This window comes from Nerophis lumbriciformis, linkage group LG09, assembly GCF_033978685.3.
Source record: "Nerophis lumbriciformis linkage group LG09, RoL_Nlum_v2.1, whole genome shotgun sequence".
NCBI lineage: Eukaryota > Metazoa > Chordata > Actinopteri > Syngnathiformes > Syngnathidae > Nerophis > Nerophis lumbriciformis.
The window spans coordinates 5,206,569-5,227,500 of NC_084556.2; the positions used below are offsets into that span (position 1 = coordinate 5,206,569).

The 20,932-nt window shown below is 41.7% G+C and overlaps 2 protein-coding genes across 2 annotated transcripts in view; one reads left to right on the top strand and one right to left on the bottom strand.

The window, feature by feature from the left end:
* The window catches only part of rcc1l (RCC1 like), a 192,218-nt gene that overhangs the window by 157,298 nt on the left and 13,988 nt on the right, over positions 1-20,932 (top strand). The gene's annotated exons all lie outside the window — the stretch shown is intronic.
* castor2 (cytosolic arginine sensor for mTORC1 subunit 2) overlaps positions 1,199-20,932 on the bottom strand; it is a 56,861-nt gene continuing 37,127 nt past the window's right edge. The window contains exons 7-9 of the mRNA XM_061962750.2: positions 2,651-2,733; positions 2,487-2,581; positions 1,199-2,393 (exon numbers count right to left, since the gene is read on the bottom strand). Coding sequence (XP_061818734.1) covers positions 2,334-2,393; positions 2,487-2,581; positions 2,651-2,733 — 238 coding nt within the window. The 3' untranslated portion in view covers positions 1,199-2,333. The remainder of the gene's footprint in view (positions 2,394-2,486; positions 2,582-2,650; positions 2,734-20,932) is intronic.

Consider the following 20,932-nt stretch of genomic DNA (forward strand, 5'->3'; position numbering starts at 1 on the left):
CTCGTGCGCACGAGATACATGTCTAAAAAAAATAAAAAAATAATATATATTTTTTTAGACATGTATCTCGTGCGCACGAGAAACTTTTTATAAAGTTATAAAAAAAATTCAAAAAAAATTTTTTTTTAATAATATTTATTTATTTTTTAAACATGTATCTTGAAAAACTCTCGTGCGCACAAGATACATGTATAAAAAAATATATATATATTTAAAAACAATTTTTTTTTTTATAACTTTATAAAAAGTTTCTCGTGCGCACGAGATACATGTCTAAAAAAAATAAAAAAATTATTATATATATTTTTTTAGACATGTATCTCGTGCGCACGAGAAACTTTTTATAAAGTTATAAAAAAAATTCAAAAAAATATTTATTTATTTTTTTTTAATAATTTTTATTTATTTTTAAACATGTATCTTGAAAAACTCTCGTGCGCACAAGATACATGTATAAAAAAAAATATATATATTTAAAAACAATTTTTTTTTTTATAACTTTATAAAAAGGTTCTCGTGCGCACGAGATACATGTCTAAAAAAAATAAAAAAAAATTATTATATATATTTTTTTAGACATGTATCTCGTGCGCACGAGAAACTTTTTATAAAGTTATAAAAAAAATTCAAAAAAATATATATATATTTTTTTTAATAATATTTATTTATTTTTTAAACATGTATCTTGAAAAACTCTCGTGCGCACAAGATACATGTATAAAAAAATATGTATATATTTAAAAACAATTTTTTTTTTATAACTTTATAAAAAGTTTCTCGTGCGCACGAGATACATGTCTAAAAAAAATAAAAAAATTATTATATATATTTTTTTAGACATGTATCTCGTGCGCACGAGAGATACATGTCAAAAAATTATTTTATTTTTTTTTCAAATTTTTTTTATAACTATAAAAAATTTCTTGTGCGCACGAGAAAATACCTGTCTAAAAAAAAAAATTAGAAAAAATAAAATTTCCCCCATGTCCTTTTAGGGGCTCCGTACATACTTGTAACATTATGACAGGAAAATAAATAAATAAGCGCAATTTACTAAATTTAATTGTTGGCAGAATTTAAACTCACTAATAATCTGACCGGCCGAATTTTACGGACTAAATTTTTTGCCGACATAAAAAAAATAAAAAAAAGATTTTAAGTTTTCGAACATACATTTTACCCAAGAAGAAGAATGTGCTCATTTCAAGACAATTTAATCCAGGACAAAATACAATTTAAGTGGCTAAATCGCAACAAGCGACTTTACCTAGTTTAAATGTGAGAATGTAACAATTTCTAATCATCCCTAAAATACGTTAGCACACCCATTTTTATTAGCATGACACGTCAGTGTTGGCATGCTAACGCGCTGCTTAACAGTAAAACAGCTAAATCTGACAGCGGTGTTGACAATATTGCACAAGAGATGAGAAAGTTTAATGGTTTAACTCATCTCAGGCAAATATTCCGGGGGTGAAAAAAAAAATCGCAAAACAAATCGGAAAAAAACTTACATTACATTACCTTTAACACGAAAAGACAAAAAAAAAGAATGTAAATTGCAGAATGTTTCTTTCTACATCAAGTAGTCACCATGCGGATTAATGCTACATATTTCATCGCAGACGGAATACAAGAGTTTGCGATAAAAATCTTCCGATGGGGGGAGTGACTTGTTGTTCACAGTGTGAGCGCATCAAAACAAATCTCTTCCACGCAGAGATCCCGACAAAAGTGGGCGCCTCAGAGCCGTAACCGCGTTTATTCCACTCAGCAATCACTTTACGACAATCGCAAAGAAGTCCCGAGTTACGGCTCTGGCGCCACCTTGAGATGGTTTAACTTCACGTTTTCACCGGAACGAGCGTGGCGAGGCCTCGGCGGAACGCCAAGCGCTGGCCCTCCGTCCATTGCACAACAAAAAAGGCATCGTCATCACTTTCGGCATTCAAACAAAAAAAAACAACCTTGGCACTGACAAAAATAACATGTCCGAAAAACAAAACAAAAAAAATGGCGACTTTTAATATTTCTTTCGAGAGTACATTCGTCTTCCTTCCACTAGAGGGAGCATGTAATAACACAGTAGGTGCATGTGAGGGCTTCAGAGAGGACAGTCTGCTCAACTAAAGCCACAACTACCAGGGCGGGCCAGCAGGGGACCCCAGAGAAAGGAGAAAAAAATGGTCGAGCGACAAAAGGAGAAAATATTCCCGCCCTCTTCGTGGCTAAAGCCTTCCTCTCGGAGCCGCTCCTCAGTAGTCCGCTAAGAAGCTCTTGGCACTTTTTTTTTTTTTGGAAATGATAAAACCCTTCAGTTTCTGCCCGTTTCGCTACGCCGCGCTCTCCGTCCTCAGCGCGCCGATCACGCTCTGGATGTTTTCTTCGGGAACCTGCCAAAGAAACACCAAAAAAAATAATTTTTTCTTAAAATGTTTTTTTTTTAATTAAAATATCCGGGGGGGAAAAAAAGCAAGCTATCTCACCAGAGCGTGGTCGAACTTGAAAGTACTAATGTAGTAAGCTGGAATGTCGGCGGTCGCCAGGGGTTCTGATATCTGAGCCACGATGCCGCATTCGTCTGGAGAAAAGGCTAAATATTTAGCGACGCCGCAGGGAAAGGAGGAGGAAAAAACGTGCAAAAACTCACCAAATCCTAAAGGTTGTCCCCCGATACGGACCATTTTCCAAAGCTCGCCAGAAGCGCTGGTGAAGAGGACGTTGTTTGGAAACCTTGAAGGAATACAACCAAATGCTCACGTCTCATTGGAAACTGACATTTAGCACCACTTTCTACTTTTAGATCAATCAATCAATGTTTATTTATATAGCCCTGAATCACAAGTGTCTCAAAGGGCTGCACAAGCCACAACCACATCCTCGGTTCAGATGTCACATCAGGGCAAGGAAAAACTCAACCCAGTGGAATGACAATGAGAAACCTGGGAGAGGACCGCAGATGTGGGGGACCCCCCTAGGGCGACCGGTGCAATGGACGTAGAGTGGATCTAGCATAATATTGTGAGAGTCCAGTCCATAGTGGATCGAACATAAGAGTCCAGTCCATAGTGGATCGAACATAAGAGTCCAGTCCATAGTGGATCTAACATAATATTGTGAGAGTCCAGTCCACAGTGGATCTAACATAATAGTGAGAGTCCAGTCCATAGTGGATCTAACATAATAGTGAGAGTCCAGTCCACAGTGGACCTAACATAATAGTGAGAGTCCAGTCCACAGTGGATCTAACATAATAGTGAGAGTCCAGTCCATAGTGGATCTAACATAATAGTGAGAGTCCAGTCCATAGTGGATCTAGCATAATAATTGTGAGTCCAGTCCATAGTGGATCTAACATAACAGTGGATCTAACATAATAGTGAGAGTCCAGTCCATAGTGGATCTAACATAATAGTGGGAGTCCAGTCCATAGTGGATCTAACATAATATTGTGAGAGTCTAGTCCATAGTGGATCTAACATAATAGTGAGAGTCCAGTCCATAGTGGATCTAACATAATAGTGTGAGAGTTCAGTCCATAGTGGATCTAACATAATAGTGGGAGTCCAGTCCATAGTGGATCTAACATAATATTGTGAGAGTCTAGTCCATAGTGGATCTAACATAATAGTGAGAGTCCAGTCCATAGTGGATCTAACATAATAGTGTGAGAGTTCAGTCCATAGTGGATCTAACATAATAGTGAGAGTTCAGTCCATAGTGGATCTAACATAATAGTGAGAGTCCAGTCCATACTGGATCTAACATAACAGTGGATCTAACATAATAGTGAGAGTCCAGTCCATAGTGGATCTAACATAATAGTGGGAGTCCAGTCCTTAGTGGATCTAACATAATAGTGGGAGTCCAGTCCATAGTAGATCTAACATAATATTGTGACATTCCAGTTCATACTGGATCTAACATAACAGTGGATCTAACATAATAGTGAGAGTCCAGTCCATAGTGGATCTAACATAATAGTGAGAGTCCAGTCCATAGTGGATGGAACATAATAGTGAGAGTCCAGTCCATAGTGGATCTAGCATAATAATTGTGAGTCCAGTCCATACTGGATCTAACATAACAGTGGATCTAACATAATAGTGAGAGTCCAGTCCATAGTGGATCTAACATAATAGTGGGAGTCCAGTCCATAGTGGATCTAACATAATAGTGGGAGTCCAGTCCATAGTAGATCTAACATAATATTGTGAGAGTCCAGTTCATACTGGATCTAACATAACAGTGGATCTAACATAATAGAGTCCAGTCCATAGTGGATCTAACATAATATTGTGAGAGTCCAGTCCATTGTGGATCTAACATAATAGTTAGAGTCCAGTCCATAGTGGATCTAACATAATAGTGAGAGTCCAGTCCATAGTGGATCTAGCATAATATTGTGAGAGTCCAGTCCATACTGGATCTAACATAACAGTGGATCAAACATAATAGTGAGAGTCCAGTCCATAGTGGATCTAACATAACAGTGGATGTAACATAATAGTGTGAGAGTCCAGTACATAGTGGATCTAATATAATAGTGAGAGTCCAGTCCATAGTGGATCGAACATAATAGTGAGAGTCCAGTCCATAGTGGATCTAACATAATAGTGAGAGTCCAGTCCATAGTGGATCTAACATAATAGTGAGAGTCCAGTACATAGTGGATCTAATATAATAGTGAGAGTCCAGTCCATAGTGGATCGAACATAATAGTGAGAGTCCAGTCCATAGTGGATCGAACATAATAGTGAGAGTCCAGTACATAGTGGATCTAATATAATAGTGAGAGTCCAGTCCATAGTGGATCTAACATAATAGTGAGAGTCCAGTACATAGTGGATCTAATATAATAGTGAGAGTCCAGTCCATAGTGGATCGAACATAATAGTGAGAGTCCAGTCCATAGTGGATCGAACATAATAGTGAGAGTCCAGTACATAGTGGATCTAATATAATAGTGAGAGTCCAGTCCATAGTGGATCTAATATAATAGTGAGAGTCCAGTCCATAGTGCATCTAACATAATAGTGAGTCCAGTCCATAGTGGATCGAACATAATAGTGAGAGTCCAGTACATAGTGGATCTAATATAATAGTGAGAGTCCAGTCCATAGTGGATCTAATATAATAGTGAGAGTCCAGTCCATAGTGCATCTAACATAATAGTGAGTCCAGTCCATAGTGGATCGAACATAATAGTGAGAGTCCAGTCCATAGTGCATCTAACATAATAGTGAGTCCAGTCCATAGTGGATCCAACATAATAGTGAGAGTCCAGTACATAGTGGATCTAATATAATAGTGAGAGTCCAGTCCATAGTGGATCTAACATAATAGTGAGAGTCCAGTCCATAGTGGATCTAACATAATAGTGAGAGTCCAGTCCATAGTGGATCTAACACAATAGTGAGAGTCCAGTCCATAGTGGATCTAACATAATAGTGAGAGTCCAGTCCATAGTGGATCTAACATAATAGTGAGAGTCCAGTCCATAGTGCATCGAACATAATAGTGAGAGTCCAGTACATAGTGGATCTAATATAATAGTGAGAGTCCAGTCCATAGTGGATCTAATATAATAGTGAGAGTCCAGTCCATAGTGCATCTAACATAATAGTGAGTCCAGTCCATAGTGGATCCAACATAATAGTGAGAGTCCAGTACATAGTGGATCTAATATAATAGTGAGAGTCCAGTCCATAGTGGATCGAACATAATAGTGAGAGTCCAGTCCATAGTGGATCTAACAGAATAGTGAAGGTCAAGTCCATAGTGGATCTAACATAATAGTGTGAGAGTCCAGTCCATAGTGGATCTAACATAATAGTGAGAGTCCAGTCCATAGTGGATCTAACACAATAGTGAGAGTCCAGTCCATAGTGGATCTAACATAATAGTGAGAGTCCAGTCCATAGTGGATCTAACATAATAGTGAGAGTCCAGTCCATAGTGCATCGAACATAATAGTGAGAGTCCAGTACATAGTGGATCTAATATAATAGTGAGAGTCCAGTCCATAGTGGATCTAATATAATAGTGAGAGTCCAGTCCATAGTGCATCTAACATAATAGTGAGTCCAGTCCATAGTGGATCCAACATAATAGTGAGAGTCCAGTACATAGTGGATCTAATATAATAGTGAGAGTCCAGTCCATAGTGGATCGAACATAATAGTGAGAGTCCAGTCCATAGTGGATCTAACAGAATAGTGAAGGTCAAGTCCATAGTGGATCTAACATAATAGTGTGAGAGTCCAGTCCATAGTGGATCTAACATAATAGTGAGAGTCCAGTCCATAGTGGATCTAACATAATAGTGAGAGTCCAGTCCATAGTGGATCTAATATAATAGTGAGAGTCCAGTCCATAGTGCATCTAACATAATAGTGAGTCCAGTCCATAGTGGATCGAACATAATAGTGAGAGTCCAGTACATAGTGGATTTAATATAATAGTGAGAGTCCAGTCCATAGTGGATCTAATATAATAGTGAGAGTCCAGTCCATAGTGGATCTAACATAATAGTGAGAGTCCAGTCCATAGTGGATCTAATATAATAGTGAGAGTCCAGTACATAGTGGATCTAATATAATAGTGAGAGTCCAGTCCATAGTGGATCTAACATAATAGTGTGAGTCCAGTCCATAGTGAATCTAACATAATAGTGAGAGTCCAGTCCATAGTGGATCTAACATAATAGTGAGAGTCCAGTCCATAGTGGATCTAACATAATAGTGAGAGTCCAGTCCATAGTGGATCTAATATAATAGTGAGAGTCCAGTCCATAGTGCATCTAACATAATAGTGAGTCCAGTCCATAGTGGATCTAATATAATAGTGAGAGTCCAGTCCATAGTGGATCTAACATAATAGTGAGTCCAGTCCATAGTGGATCCAACATAATAGTGAGAGTCCAGTACATAGTGGATCTAATATAATAGTGAGAGTCCAGTCCATAGTGGATCGAACATAATAGTGAGAGTCCAGTCCATAGTGGATCTAACAGAATAGTGAAGGTCAAGTCCATAGTGGATCTAACATAATAGTGTGAGAGTCCAGTCCATAGTGGATCTAACATAATAGTGAGAGTCCAGTCCATAGTGGATCTAACACAATAGTGAGAGTCCAGTCCATAGTGGATCTAACATAATAGTGAGAGTCCAGTACATAGTGGATCTAACATAATAGTGAGAGTCCAGTCCATAGTGCATCGAACATAATAGTGAGAGTCCAGTACATAGTGGATCTAATATAATAGTGAGAGTCCAGTCCATAGTGGATCTAATATAATAGTGAGAGTCCAGTCCATAGTGCATCTAACATAATAGTGAGTCCAGTCCATAGTGGATCCAACATAATAGTGAGAGTCCAGTACATAGTGGATCTAATATAATAGTGAGAGTCCAGTCCATAGTGGATCGAACATAATAGTGAGAGTCCAGTCCATAGTGGATCTAACAGAATAGTGAAGGTCAAGTCCATAGTGGATCTAACATAATAGTGTGAGAGTCCAGTCCATAGTGGATCTAACATAATAGTGAGAGTCCAGTCCATAGTGGATCTAACATAATAGTGAGAGTCCAGTCCATAGTGGATCTAATATAATAGTGAGAGTCCAGTCCATAGTGCATCTAACATAATAGTGAGTCCAGTCCATAGTGGATCGAACATAATAGTGAGAGTCCAGTACATAGTGGATTTAATATAATAGTGAGAGTCCAGTCCATAGTGGATCTAATATAATAGTGAGAGTCCAGTCCATAGTGGATCTAACATAATAGTGAGAGTCCAGTCCATAGTGGATCTAATATAATAGTGAGAGTCCAGTACATAGTGGATCTAATATAATAGTGAGAGTCCAGTCCATAGTGGATCTAACATAATAGTGTGAGTCCAGTCCATAGTGAATCTAACATAATAGTGAGAGTCCAGTCCATAGTGGATCTAACATAATAGTGAGAGTCCAGTCCATAGTGGATCTAACATAATAGTGAGAGTCCAGTCCATAGTGGATCTAATATAATAGTGAGAGTCCAGTCCATAGTGCATCTAACATAATAGTGAGTCCAGTCCATAGTGGATCGAACATAATAGTGAGAGTCCAGTACATAGTGGATTTAATATAATAGTGAGAGTCCAGTCCATAGTGGATCTAATATAATAGTGAGAGTCCAGTCCATAGTGGATCTAACATAATAGTGAGAGTCCAGTCCATAGTGGATCTAATATAATAGTGAGAGTCCAGTACATAGTGGATCTAATATAATAGTGAGAGTCCAGTCCATAGTGGATCTAACATAATAGTGAGAGTCCAGTCCATAGTGGATCTAATATAATAGTGAGAGTCCAGTCCATAGATCATCTAACATAATAGTGAGTCCAGTCCATAGTGGATCGAACATAATAGTGAGAGTCCAGTACATAGTGGATTTAATATAATAGTGAGAGTCCAGTCCATAGTGGATCTAATATAATAGTGAGAGTCCAGTCCATAGTGGATCTAACATAATAGTGAGAGTCCAGTCCATAGTGGATCTAATATAATAGTGAGAGTCCAGTACATAGTGGATCTAATATAATAGTGAGAGTCCAGTCCATAGTGGATCTAACATAATAGTGTGAGTCCAGTCCATAGTGAATCTAACATAATAGTGAGAGTCCAGTCCATAGTGGATCTAACACAATAGTGAGAGTCCAGTACATAGTGGATCTAACATAATAGTGAGAGTCCAGTACATAGTGGATCTAACATAATAGTGAGAGTCCAGTACATAGTGGATCTAACATAATAGTGAGAGTCCAGTCCATAGTGGATCTAATATAATAGTGAGAGTCCAGTCCATAGTGCATCTAACATAATAGTGAGTCCAGTCCATAGTGGATCGAACATAATAGTGAGAGTCCAGTACATAGTGGATTTAATATAATAGTGAGAGTCCAGTCCATAGTGGATCTAATATAATAGTGAGAGTCCAGTCCATAGTGGATCTAACATAATAGTGAGAGTCCAGTCCATAGTGGATCTAATATAATAGTGAGAGTCCAGTACATAGTGGATCTAATATAATAGTGAGAGTCCAGTCCATAGTGGATCTAACATAATAGTGAGAGTCCAGTCCATAGTGGATCTAATATAATAGTGAGAGTCCAGTCCATAGTGCATCTAACATAATAGTGAGTCCAGTCCATAGTGGATCGAACATAATAGTGAGAGTCCAGTACATAGTGGATTTAATATAATAGTGAGAGTCCAGTCCATAGTGGATCTAATATAATAGTGAGAGTCCAGTCCATAGTGGATCTAACATAATAGTGAGAGTCCAGTCCATAGTGGATCTAATATAATAGTGAGAGTCCAGTACATAGTGGATCTAATATAATAGTGAGAGTCCAGTCCATAGTGGATCTAACATAATAGTGTGAGTCCAGTCCATAGTGAATCTAACATAATAGTGAGAGTCCAGTCCATAGTGGATCTAACACAATAGTGAGAGTCCAGTACATAGTGGATCTAACATAATAGTGAGAGTCCAGTCCATAGTGGATCTAACATAATAGTGAGAGTCTAGTCCATAGTGGATCTAACATAATAGTGAGAGTCCAGTCCATAGTGGATCTAACATAATAGTGAGAGTCCAGTCCATAGTGCATCTAACATAATAGTGAGTCCAGTCCATAGTGGATCCAACATAATAGTGAGAGTCCAGTACATAGTGGATCTAATATAATAGTGAGAGTCCAGTCCATAGTGGATCGAACATAATAGTGAGAGTCCAGTCCATAGTGGATCTAACAGAATAGTGAAGGTCAAGTCCATAGTGGATCTAACATAATAGTGTGAGAGTCCAGTCCATAGTGGATCTAACATAATAGTGAGAGTCCAGTCCATAGTGGATCTAACATAATAGTGAGAGTCCAGTCCATAGTGGATCTAATATAATAGTGAGAGTCCAGTCCATAGTGCATCTAACATAATAGTGAGTCCAGTCCATAGTGGATCGAACATAATAGTGAGAGTCCAGTACATAGTGGATTTAATATAATAGTGAGAGTCCAGTCCATAGTGGATCTAATATAATAGTGAGAGTCCAGTCCATAGTGGATCTAACATAATAGTGAGAGTCCAGTCCATAGTGGATCTAATATAATAGTGAGAGTCCAGTACATAGTGGATCTAATATAATAGTGAGAGTCCAGTCCATAGTGGATCTAACATAATAGTGTGAGTCCAGTCCATAGTGAATCTAACATAATAGTGAGAGTCCAGTCCATAGTGGATCTAACATAATAGTGAGAGTCCAGTCCATAGTGGATCTAACATAATAGTGAGAGTCCAGTCCATAGTGGATCTAATATAATAGTGAGAGTCCAGTCCATAGTGCATCTAACATAATAGTGAGTCCAGTCCATAGTGGATCGAACATAATAGTGAGAGTCCAGTACATAGTGGATTTAATATAATAGTGAGAGTCCAGTCCATAGTGGATCTAATATAATAGTGAGAGTCCAGTCCATAGTGGATCTAACATAATAGTGAGAGTCCAGTCCATAGTGGATCTAATATAATAGTGAGAGTCCAGTACATAGTGGATCTAATATAATAGTGAGAGTCCAGTCCATAGTGGATCTAACATAATAGTGAGAGTCCAGTCCATAGTGGATCTAATATAATAGTGAGAGTCCAGTCCATAGATCATCTAACATAATAGTGAGTCCAGTCCATAGTGGATCGAACATAATAGTGAGAGTCCAGTACATAGTGGATTTAATATAATAGTGAGAGTCCAGTCCATAGTGGATCTAATATAATAGTGAGAGTCCAGTCCATAGTGGATCTAACATAATAGTGAGAGTCCAGTCCATAGTGGATCTAATATAATAGTGAGAGTCCAGTACATAGTGGATCTAATATAATAGTGAGAGTCCAGTCCATAGTGGATCTAACATAATAGTGTGAGTCCAGTCCATAGTGAATCTAACATAATAGTGAGAGTCCAGTCCATAGTGGATCTAACACAATAGTGAGAGTCCAGTACATAGTGGATCTAACATAATAGTGAGAGTCCAGTACATAGTGGATCTAACATAATAGTGAGAGTCCAGTACATAGTGGATCTAACATAATAGTGAGAGTCCAGTCCATAGTGGATCTAATATAATAGTGAGAGTCCAGTCCATAGTGCATCTAACATAATAGTGAGTCCAGTCCATAGTGGATCGAACATAATAGTGAGAGTCCAGTACATAGTGGATTTAATATAATAGTGAGAGTCCAGTCCATAGTGGATCTAATATAATAGTGAGAGTCCAGTCCATAGTGGATCTAACATAATAGTGAGAGTCCAGTCCATAGTGGATCTAATATAATAGTGAGAGTCCAGTACATAGTGGATCTAATATAATAGTGAGAGTCCAGTCCATAGTGGATCTAACATAATAGTGAGAGTCCAGTCCATAGTGGATCTAATATAATAGTGAGAGTCCAGTCCATAGTGCATCTAACATAATAGTGAGTCCAGTCCATAGTGGATCGAACATAATAGTGAGAGTCCAGTACATAGTGGATTTAATATAATAGTGAGAGTCCAGTCCATAGTGGATCTAATATAATAGTGAGAGTCCAGTCCATAGTGGATCTAACATAATAGTGAGAGTCCAGTCCATAGTGGATCTAATATAATAGTGAGAGTCCAGTACATAGTGGATCTAATATAATAGTGAGAGTCCAGTCCATAGTGGATCTAACATAATAGTGTGAGTCCAGTCCATAGTGAATCTAACATAATAGTGAGAGTCCAGTCCATAGTGGATCTAACACAATAGTGAGAGTCCAGTACATAGTGGATCTAACATAATAGTGAGAGTCCAGTCCATAGTGCATCTAACATAATAGTGAGAGTCTAGTCCATAGTGGATCTAACATAATAGTGAGAGTCCAGTCCATAGTGGATCTAACATAATAGTGAGAGTCCAGTCCATAATGGGGCCAGCAGGAGACCATTCCGAGCGGAGATGACATTCTTTGTAGCTATCTACTGCTTGCATTAGTAACAAGGTGTTATTTTTGACCACAGTGCCATTTAGCTAGCTCAGTGGCTGTTGCCTGCGACGCTAATACTGTAGCGCTAACAAGCTAGCCAGGTTACCTTCGACGCGAAAACAGACGCGAGGACTAGCTCCATGCGTTTGTTCTTTGTTTCAATACCTAGCTAGGGATAAACAAAGTTCAGTATTATATGCATCTGAATTAGGGTTGTACAGTATACCAGTACTAGTATAGTATCGCGTACTAATGAATCAAAAAGGGTACTATACTCTGTTTGAAAAATACCGGTTTCCGGGCATGACGGTGCGTCGTCACGTCATGTCATTGTTGGGTTTACGAGCAGAAGAGCATGTTCGGCAGCGCACAATCACAGAGTACTTACAAGCAGACACAGTGTGTAGACAGAAAAGGAAGAACGGACGCATTTTGGCTTAAAAACTAACGATAAATGTGAAGTTCTAACACTGAAACGTCCTTTAAGCCAGTTGATTGAGCTGCATATCTGGCAACCTCAGTCAGGGAGAGAGGGAAGGGACTACAGAATTTTGACCGTGATTGCAGTATTATTTCTGGCCACATTGGCTCCTTTAAACACTTGAACCATTTCCGTTGACACCATAAAGTTTAATTTGGAGCTTGTTTAGAGCCTTTCTTTTCGTAAAATTCACGACTTTAGTTTTCACAACTCCATCCATCCATCCATTTCCTACCGCTTATTCCCTTCGGGGTCGCTGGAGCCTATCTCAGCTACAATCGGGCGGAAGGCGGGGTACACCCTGGACAAGTCGCCACCTCATCGCAGGGCCAACACAGACAGACAACATTCACACTCATATTCACACACTAGGGCCAATTTTAGTGTTGCACACTGAAAATCTTAAATCTTCTGAAATATTTGAGGTTATCTCCTCTTGATATTCAAGTCACTACTCCATACTTGCCAACCTTGAGACCTCTGATTTCGGGAGGTGGGGGTGGGGGGTGTGGTTAAGAGGGGAGGAGTATATTTACAGCTAGAATTCACCAAGTCAAGTATTTCATACATATATACACACACACACACACACACACACACACACACACACACACACACACACACACACACACACACACACACACACACACACACACACACACACACACACACACACACACATATATATATATATATACACACATATATACAGTCAAGAAAATAAGTATTTGAACACCCTGCTATTTTGCAAGTTCTCCCACTTAGAAATCATGGAGGGGTCTGAAATGTTCATGGTAGGTGCATGTCCACTGTATGAGAGATAACCTAAAAAGAAAAATCCAGAAATCTCAATCTATGATTTTTTTAACAATTTATTTGTGTGATACAGCTGAAAATAAGTATTTGAACACCAACATTAATATTTGGTAGAGTAGCCTTTGTTTGCAATTACAGAGGTCAAACGTTTCCTGTAGTTCTTCACCAGGTTTGCACAGACTGCAGGAGGGATTTTGGCCCACTCCTCCACACAGATCTTTTCTAGATCAGTCAGGTTTCTGGGCTGTCGCTGAGTAACACAGACTTTCAGCTCCCTCCAAAGATTTTCAATTGGATTTAGGTCTGGAGACTGGCTAGACCACTCCAGAACCTTGATATGGTTCTTACGAAGCCACTTCTTGGTTTTCCTGGCTGTGTGCTTTGGGTCATTGTCATGTTGGAAGATCCAGCCATGACTCATCTTCAATGATCTGACTGAGGGAAGGAGGTTTTTGGCCAAAATCTCACAATACATGGCTGCAGTCATTCTCTCCTTAATACAGTACAGTCGTCCTGTCCCATGAGCAGAAAAACACCCCCAAAGCATGATGCTACCACCCCCATGCTTCACAGTAGGGATGGTGTTCTTGGGATGGTACACATCATTCTTCTTCCTCCAAACACGCACAGTGGAATTATGACCAAAAAGGTAAATTTTGGTCTCATCTGTCCACAAAACTTTCTCCCATGACTCCTCTGGATCATCCAAGTGGTCATTGGCAAACTTAACTTAACTTAACATGTGCTGGTTTAAGCAGGGGAACCTTCCGTGCCATGCATGATTTCAAAGCATGACGTCTTAGTGTATTACCAACAGTGACCATGGAAACAGTGGTCCCAGCTCTTTTCAGGTTATTGACCAAGTCCTGCCATGTAGTCCTGGGCTGATTCCTCACCTTTCTTAGCATCATTGAGACCCCACGAGGTGATATCTTGCATGGGGCTCCACTCCGATTGAGATTGACCGTCATGTTTAGCTTCTTCCATTTTCTAATGATTGCTCCAACAGTGGACCTTTTTTCACCAAGCTGCTTGGCAATTTCTCCGTAGCCCTTTCCATCCTTGTGGAGTTGTACAATTTTGTCTCTGGTGTCTTTGGACAGCTCTTTGCTCTTAGCCATGCTGAATGTTTGGGTCTTACTGATTGTATGGGGTGGACAGGTGTATTTATGCAGCTAACGATCTCACACAGGTGCATCTGATTCAGGATAATACAGTGGAGTGGAGGAGGACTTTTAAAGGCGGACTAACAGGTCTTTGAGGGTCAGAATTCTAGCTGATAGACAGGTGTTCAAATACTTATTTTCAGCTTTATCACACGAATAAATTGTTAAAAAATCATAGATTGTGATTTCTGGATTTTTCTTTTTAGGTTATCTCTCATACAGTGGACATGCACCTACCGTGAAAATTTCAGACCCCTCCATGATTTCTAAGTGGGAGAACTTGCAAAATAGCAGGGTGTTCAAATACTTATTTTCTTGACTGTATATATACATCCTGAAAATAAGCAAACAAAACTGTGTTTGGATAATTGATACTTCAAACTTGCATAAATAAATATTAAGGAATATAACATAACTTGGCTTCTGAGAGCTTCAAAATGTAATGAATAAAATGCTAAAGTTGTTGATAAACAAACAATTATTTTAATAATTAAATATGGTCATTTTAAATGAATTATTATGATAATTTAAAATTAATTATTTCAAATATGTTTATTTTGTGGCGGTCCGCTCCCTGTATGATCAGTGTCAGAGTTTGGTTCGCATTGCCGGCAGTAAGTCGGACACGTTTCCGGTGAGGGTTGGACTCCGCCAAGGCTGCCCTTTGTCACCGATTCTGTTCATAACTTTTATGGACAGAATTTCTAGGCGCAGTCAAGGCGTTGAGGGGATCCGGTTTGGTGGCTGCAGGATTAGGTCTCTGCTTTTTGCAGATGATGTGGTCCTGATGGCTTCATCTGGCCAGGATCTTCAGCTCTCACTGGATCGGTTCGCAGCTGAGTGTGAAGCGACTGGGATGAGAATCAGCACCTCCAAGTCCGAGTCCATGGTTCTCGCCCGGAAAAGGGTGGAGTGCCATCTCCGGGTTGGGGAGGAGATCTTGCCCCAAGTGGAGGAGTTCAAGTACCTCGGAGTCTTGTTCACGAGTGAGGGAAGAGTGGATCGTGAGATCGACAGGCGGATCGGTGCGGCGTCTTCAGTAATGCGGACGCTGTATCGATCCGTTGTGGTGAAGAAGGAGCTGAGCCGGAAGGCAAAGCTCTCAATTTACCGGTCGATCTACGTTCCCATCCTCACCTATGGTCATGAGCTTTGGGTTATGACCGAAAGGACAAGATCACGGGTACAAGCGGCCGAAATGAGTTTCCTCCGCCGGGTGGCGGGGCTCTCCCTTAGAGATAGGGTGAGAAGCTCTGTCATCCGGGGGGAGCTCAAAGTAAAGCCGCTGCTCCTCCGCATCGAGAGGAGCCAGATGAGGTGGTTCGGGCATCTGGTCAGGATGCCACCCGAGCGCCTCCCTAGGGAGGTGTTTAGGGCATGTCCGACCGGTAGGAGGCCACGAGGAAGACCCAGGACACGTTGGGAAGACTATGTCTCCCGGCTGGCCTGGGAACGCCTCGGGATCCCCCGGGAGGAGCTGGACGAAGTGGCTGGGGAGAGGGAAGTCTGGGCTTCCCTGCTTAGGCTGCTGCCCCCGCGACCCGACCTCGGATAAGCGGAAGAAGATGGATGGATGGATGTTTATTTTAATGTATAATTCTATGGCTGGATGTAATAAGGAGTCAGAAAAAATAAAAATACAATTTTGATGTTTTTAGCAAAATATAGTAAAAAAAAAATTTAATTTTTTTTTTTAATTAATAAATATATTTATTTTTAGGTAAGATAAACATAATAATACAATTTATCTCTAGTCTGGATGATTTAGTTCTTGTCACCCTGTTGTCCTCCCATCGTGAAAAAAGGCTGTCCACACTCAGGTCCGCATGGAGCTGGAGGGGGCGTGGCCTCCAGCTCCGGCTGAAAATCGGGAGATTTTTGGGAGAATATTTGTCCCGGGAGGTTTTCGGGAGAGGCGCTGAATTTCGGGAGTCTCCCGGAAAATTCGGGAGGGTTGGCAAGTATGCACTACTCTTCTAGTCACCCGTCTATTTGTTTCTTATCACATAACCTTTGCAATGTCATTGCTTAATTTCGCCAGTTCCACTTCTCCAATGTCTTTCATTAAACCCTCAACTAGTGTCATAAAGCTAATCTCATTCATGTCTGTTTGATTGAAATTTCAATATTGTGCTTCTCCATCATAATATTATCCCTCGCTCTCCATCCAGTTCATCTTCTTCATATGCTCTTTTACTCAGACTCCTTTTTTCCATCATTCACGCCACCACGGATCGTAGCAATGACAGCGTTCTCCCCGCAAGACCGGCTGGCCAAAACACAGGCAAGACCCGCCTTACGTCGCATCTGATTGGTGTGCATTGCGTGGTGCCTTCCGTGGTTGGTCAGATTTAGGCACACAGGACTGATGGATTGGTTATCTCGGCCAGTCAATCAGAGTTACTTGAACTACGGCAACCCACGAGGACAAAAGTTAATTATCATGAAAAAAAATTAGAATGGGGAATATAAGGCGCACTTGAAATAATTTCATTTTCTCAAAAATCAACAGCGCACCTTATAACCTGGTGCGCCAAATGTACGGCATAATTCCGGTTGTGCTTACCGACCTCGAAGCAATTTTATTTGGTACATGGTGTAATAAGTGTGACTAGTAGATGGCAGTCATACATAAGAGGTACGTGTAAACTGCAAGATGACGTAAACACCACCAAAACTTTAAATGTTCCATTGAGAATATAGAACATTACCCACGGCGCTCAAAAATCTGTCAAAATGTTTTTAGTACGACTTTGGTAAGCTATGAAGCCGCACCGCTTGATGGATTGACGACGCATTAAACATACGAGTATTATTATGGTGCATTTTGCGTGTAGGACTGCAAAATGGCACCTACTAGCAGACATATTACCTGCCGTTTTGTTTCGCAATACTATGCAAAAACAACTTTTCTTACCTGCTGATGTGTATTTGCCAACCCTCCCGATTTTCCCGGGAGACTCACGAATTTAAGTGCCCCTCCCGAAAATCTACCGGGGCAACCATTCTCCCGAATTTCCACCCGGACAACGATATTGGGAGCGAGCCTTAAAGGCGCTGCCTTTAGCGTCCTCTACAACCTGTCTTCACGTCCGCTTTTCCTCCATACAAACAGCGTGCCGGCCCACTCACATAATTTATGCGGCTTTTACACACACACACACACACACACACACACACACACACACACACACACACACACACACACACACACACACACACACACACACACACACACACACACACAGGTAGGCTAGCACGGCAAATGTCCCTAACGCGGCCAACATGTAAAAAAAAAAACCCAGGTTTGAGTACCACAAGTCCCGCATCCGGCCACGCGAGTCCTGGGGTGCCCAACATGCCCAAAACGCACCCAGCATAGTCACAGGGGGAGGAGAGGGGAGCGAAAATTCCCCTTCAGGGGACCTTTTGAAGCCGGCCACGCGAGTCCAGGGGTGCCCAACATGTCCAAAACGCACCCAGCAAAGTCGCACTGTGAGTGGGGAAGAAAAGTTGGGAAAGTGGGCAAAAGTCCCGAAAATGATCAAAAATGACACCCAGGTTCGAGTCCCACAAGTCCCGCCGCGTTCCACCCGAGTCCGGGGGTGCCCCCGACATGTCCAAAACCCACCCAGCAAAGTCACACTGTGAGTGGAGAAGAAAAGTTGGAAAAGTTGGCAAAAGTCCCGAAAATTATCAAAAATGACACCCAGGTTCGAGTCCCACAGGTCCCACCCAAGTCCGGGGGTTCCTCCGACATGTCCAAAACCCACCCAGCAAAGTCGCACTGTGAGTGGGGAAGAAAAGTTGGAAAAGTTTGCAAAAGTCCCCAAAACAAATCCCCTACAGTGATTTTGTAAACGGGTTTCCCTTCAGGGGACCTTTATTTTGGTCCCCATAACGTCAAACGTCCCCAGAGTGACTTTGTAAACAGAAAGACGTCCCCAATAAGTACACACACACACACAAACATATACACACACACACACACACACACACACACACACACACACACACACACACACACTCACACACACACACACACACAGGCTAGCAATGTCCCAACATGTAAAAAAACAAAACAAAAAAACCCAGGTTTGAGTACCACAAGTCCCGCAGCCGGCCACGCGAGTCCAGGGGTGCCCAACATGTCCAAAACGCACCCAGCAAAGTCGCACTGTGAGTGGGGAAGAAAAGTTGGGAAAGTGGGCAAAAGTCCCGAAAATGATCAAAAATGACACCCAGGTTCGAGTCCCACAAGTCCCGCCGCGTTCCACCCGAGTCCGGGGGTGCCCCCGACATGTCCAAAACCCACCCAGCAAAGTCGCACTGTGAATGGGGAAGAAAAGTTGGGAAAGTGGGCAAAAGTCCCGAAAATGATCAAAAATTACACCCAGGTTCGAGTCCCACAAGTCCCGCCGCGTTCCACCCGAGTCCGGGGGTGCCCCCGACATGTCCAAAACCCACCCAGCAAAGTCACACTGTGAGTGGAGAAGAAAAGTTGGAAAAGTTGGCAAAAGTCCCGAAAATGATAAAAAATGACACCCAGGTTCGAGTCCCACAGGTCCCACCCAAGTCCGGGGGTTCCTCCGACATGTCCAAAACCCACCCAGCAAAGTCGCACTGTGAGTGGGGAAGAAAAGTTGGAAAAGTTTGCAAAAGTCCCCAAAACAAATCCCCTACAGTGATTTTGTAAACGGGTTTCCCTTCAGGGGACCTTTATTTTGGTCCCCATAACGTCAAACGTCCCCAGAGTGACTTTGTAAACAGAAAGACGTCCCCAATAAGTACACAAGTACACAAGTACACACACACACACACACACACACACACACACACACACACACACACACACACAGGCTAGCAATGTCCCAACATGTAAAAAAACCACAAAAAAAAACCCAGGTTTGAGTACCACAAGTCCCGCAGCCGGCCACGCGAGTCCAGGGGTGCCCAACATGTCCAAAACGCACCCAGCAAAGTCGCACTGTGAGTGGGGAAGAAAAGTTGGGAAAGTGGGCAAAAGTCCCGAAAATGATCAAAAATGACACCCAGGTTCGAGTCCCACAAGTCCCGCCGCGTTCCACCCGAGTCCGGGGGTGCCCCCGACATGTCCAAAACCCACCCAGCAAAGTCACGCTGTGAGTGGAGAAGAAAAGTTGGAAAAGTTGGCAAAAGTCCCGAAAATGATCAAAAATGACACACAGGTTCGAGTCCTACAGGTCCCACCCAAGTCCGGGGGTTCCTCCGACATGTCCAAAACCCACCCAGCAAAGTCGCACTGTGAGTGGGGAAGAAAAGTTGGAAAAGTTTGCAAAAGTCCCCAAAACAAATCCCCTACAGTGATTTTGTAAACGGGTTTCCCTTCAGGGGACCTTTATTTTGGTCCCCATAACGTCAAACGTCCCCAGAGTGACTTTGTAAACAGAAAGACGTCCCCAATAAGTACACAAGTACACACACACACACACACACACACACACACACACACACACACACACACACACACACACACACACACACACACACACACACACACACACACACACACACACACACACACACACACAGGCTAGCAATGTCCCAACATGTAAAAAAACAAAAAACAAAAACCCAGGTTTGAGTACCACAAGTCCCGCAGCCGGCCACGCGAGTCCAGGGGTGCCCAACATGTCCAAAACGCACCCAGCAAAGTCGCACTGTGAGTGGGGAAGAAAAGTTGGGAAAGTGGGCAAAAGTCCCGAAAATGATCAAAAATGACACCCAGGTTCGAGTCCCACAAGTCCCGCCGCGTTCCACCCGAGTCCGGGGGTGCCCCCGACATGTCCAAAACCCACCCAGCAAAGTCATGCTGTGAGTGGAGAAGAAAAGTTGGAAAAGTTGGCAAAAGTCCCGAAAATGATCAAAAATGACACACAGGTTCGAGTCCCACAGGTCCCACCCAAGTCCGGGGGTTCCTCCGACATGTCCAAAACCCACCCAGCAAAGTCGCACTGTGAGTGGGGAAGAAAAGTTGGAAAAGTTTGCAAAAGTCCCCAAAACAAATCCCCTACAGTGATTTTGTAAACGGGTTTCCCTTCAGGGGACCTTTATTTTGGTCCCCATAACGTCAAACGTCCCCAGAGTGACTTTGTAAACAGAAAGACGTCCCCAATAAGTACACAAGTACACAAGTACACACACACACACACACACACACACACACACACACACACACACACACACACACACACACACACACACACACACACACACACACACACACACACACACACACAGGCTAGCAATGTCCCAACATGTAAAAAAACAAAAAACAAAAACCCAGGTTTGAGTACCACAAGTCCCGCAGCCGGCCACGCGAGTCCAGGGGTGCCCAACATGTCCAAAACGCACCCAGCAAAGTCGCACTGTGAGTGGGGA